The sequence below is a fragment of the Quercus suber genome, unplaced genomic scaffold (genome assembly GCF_002906115.3).
Source record: "Quercus suber isolate HL8 unplaced genomic scaffold, Cork oak 2.0 scaffold_1598, whole genome shotgun sequence".
Lineage (NCBI taxonomy): Eukaryota > Viridiplantae > Streptophyta > Magnoliopsida > Fagales > Fagaceae > Quercus > Quercus suber.
Genome location: NW_027070962.1, coordinates 1 through 2846, shown reverse-complemented (window position 1 = coordinate 2846; position 2846 = coordinate 1). Strand labels below are relative to the sequence as shown.

Genomic DNA, 2846 nt, shown 5'->3' with positions numbered 1-2846 from the left:
ATATAAAAATTTGGAAAATCAAAATAATGTCAATAAACAATGTTAGAAATAAAGCCACGTGAAATCGAATTTAAAAAAGAAAAGAAAAATGTGGATTAGAGAGTGGTGGATTGGCTTTTGTACCTTTCGTTTTGGAGACCAAAATTTAAAGAAAAGCACCAAAAAGTAGTGCAAAAATTTTTTTAATCCTTTTTTCTTTTTTAAAATCAAGGAACCTCTTGAAGCAACCCCTCTTGAGTAAACCCCAGACACATGACCTTGCTCGTAAGAACTGTGTATCGGGTAATCTCAAGCCTAGATCTATAGTTTGGGGGGGAGGGGGAAGGAGGTGAGGTTTGAACCAAATATATCAGGCACCACAAAGAATGGCACTACCACTATGCTATCACTTAAACCCTGTGAAATGCAACTATTAAGAGAAAGAATAGTAACATGAAAAGTTTGGCTACCAAAGATTGTGGCCAGAGACTAAGTGTTAGAGAACAGTGAAACAAAAAAAGAAAATTATTATTGAAGAGGCTTGAGTGGGTTTTGTAGAAATGGAGCTCTATAATGACTACAAGTTTGAGAAATCTTTAATGTTTATGTCACTTAAATTCCAAAAGTGAACAATAGGTGTCTTGTGTTAGATCCAAATGCTTTCATTAAAGGTTGGAAAATCCCTTATTTGATGTTTATTTCCAATAAATGTCTTTGAAAGCAAACTTGATGGCAGTGTTTTTAGAGTAATTTGTAAAGTGTACACTGAAATGATATGTGATTATTTTTACTAAGGCAATTTCATATATCTGTTAGATAGACTCAATTTTGGTGAAGGAGGAAGTGGGTTTGGTTTTCTATTTGGGCAATTCGGTTGTCAACCATGGTAAATAGAACCACAATTTTCTTTTCCAATAGTTCAAGAGGACCGAGACAATGAAACCCTTTCTCCATGCTTCTTTTAATTTTGGTTTTGGAAGTATATAATAGGATGCTACACAATGCTGTGAAGGGTGGGTACTTAGCTGCATTTCAAGTTGAGGGAGGAAGTGAAGGGGTTATGGACAGCTCTCCCCTTTTGTTTGCTCATGACACAATGCTATTTGTGACGTAAATTCTGATCAACTTGGCTCTATATGATGCTTTCCTTCTCTGTTTTAGCAGTCTCATAATTAAGGGTTAATCTAAGTAAAACAGAGCTTTACCAACAGGAGAAGTGGAGTGTGTAACAGCTCTAACCACTCTTTATAGCAAGTCGATAACAAATTAACATCCTAAAGCAGTACAGTATCTAGTATATGCAAAGAATAAGATACAACTGAGGAAAGCAAATGCTGAAATTTTGAGTTGAATCAAGCTTATACCTGCATTTCCTCTTTCTGCTCGCTCCCCTTTTGGAAACCACATCATTTGGTTTGTCAAGTAAGACTAGATTCTCCATATAATTATCAACACAAAAATAGTATGGCCTCCCACCAATTCCCAAATTCTTAACTTGTTCGCTCTTAGGTTCATACGAAGTGATGCCCCAATAATGTGGTAGTTTTGCCTCCACTAATATATTGCCATTCTTCTTGAGACCTAATACCCTTAAAAGTCCTCCGTTGAGATTAACAGTGAACGCCATACTCTTTCATCACCCAAATGGAGCAGCATTTGTTGACCGTGTTTTTATGAGTATCATGACATAATAGAGGGATTCCAAAGAACAAAGCGATCTTGTTCAAAAAGGCTGAACAAGCCACTCGCGGAACCGATTTACAGGAAATGGTTTATACGACGACTCGTGCTCTACAAGGGGACTATCAACGCAGTGCCTAACAATTAATTTGTTGGAGGAGAGTGAAAGTGATCGAGTTAGGTGGGATTTGATGAAGGCAGAGGTTGTGATTAGAGAGTTCCATGATTTGGAAACGCACCTGAATAGAATTAGGGATTTGACGGGAAGTCTGTGCAGAATTTCCAGCACCACTTCCTCTGGGAGATAGTCTGACATTCCTATCCCTAACCCAATTTCAATTTCAGTCTTTGGTTCGACTGTCTCTGCTTTGTTATAATCAAACAAAATTAGCGCCAAGATTTTTAACTTGAATCACAAAAATTAGGGGCAAAATTCCCGCCAGTGAAAGTATAAAACCCTCTCAGTACACATTTTTTTTTTTATACGGTATTTATTTATTTTTATATCGCCATCTATACATCATTTGTTTTTTACTAGCCTTCTTAGGAAAAAGTTAATAACATGAATCTATTATAATTTAAGATTATTATATTTTTTAATTATCAAAATTCTTAAAAGTGCGATGAGATTTATGTGTGTGTGATTGAAATAAAATTTTCATGTTACATCTCATCGCTCTTCTAGGATTTTGGTGGTTAGAAAATGCAACAATCCTAAATTAGTATACTTAAAAAGGTTTTATCCTTTAAAAAAAATAAACGAGCCACTAAGGCTGAGTGTGCAACAAAGATGTGTAGATGCTAGTTTTTCTAATAACAAAAAATGTGTGATTAGTGTTATTTTTTAGACTATCAAAAATTAAATTATAAAAATTTACATCAAATTGAAAATGTATAATATGATTTGAGGCTTACACATTTTTCCATGATAATATGCATCTAGATCTACTAAAACAATCGAAATAAAATTGAAATTATTTGTAATCACTTGCAATTCCATGGCGTTGATATACATTGTTAAATAGCTGGAGTACAATGCGCCCACTAGTGCAATTGAGTTGTGCTGAACCCTATCTAAAAAAAAAAAAAAAAAAAGAGTTGTGTTGAACCCATAGATGTAGACGCCTATTTTCCTATGCTTCACAAATACCAGGCTTTTGACCTTTTGTAGTAGCCCAAGTTTTTAC

General features: G+C 34.9%; 1 protein-coding gene across 1 annotated transcript in view; it reads right to left on the bottom strand.

Annotated features, from left to right (window-relative positions):
- LOC112021739 (uncharacterized) overlaps positions 1 to 2082 on the bottom strand; it is a 3523-nt gene extending 1441 nt beyond the window's left edge. The window contains exon 1 of the mRNA XM_065769881.1: positions 1344 to 2082. Within this exon, the coding sequence (XP_065625953.1) occupies positions 1344 to 1606 (263 nt within the window). The 5' untranslated portion in view covers positions 1607 to 2082. The remainder of the gene's footprint in view (positions 1 to 1343) is intronic.
- Positions 2083 to 2846: the final 764 nt, after the last annotated feature.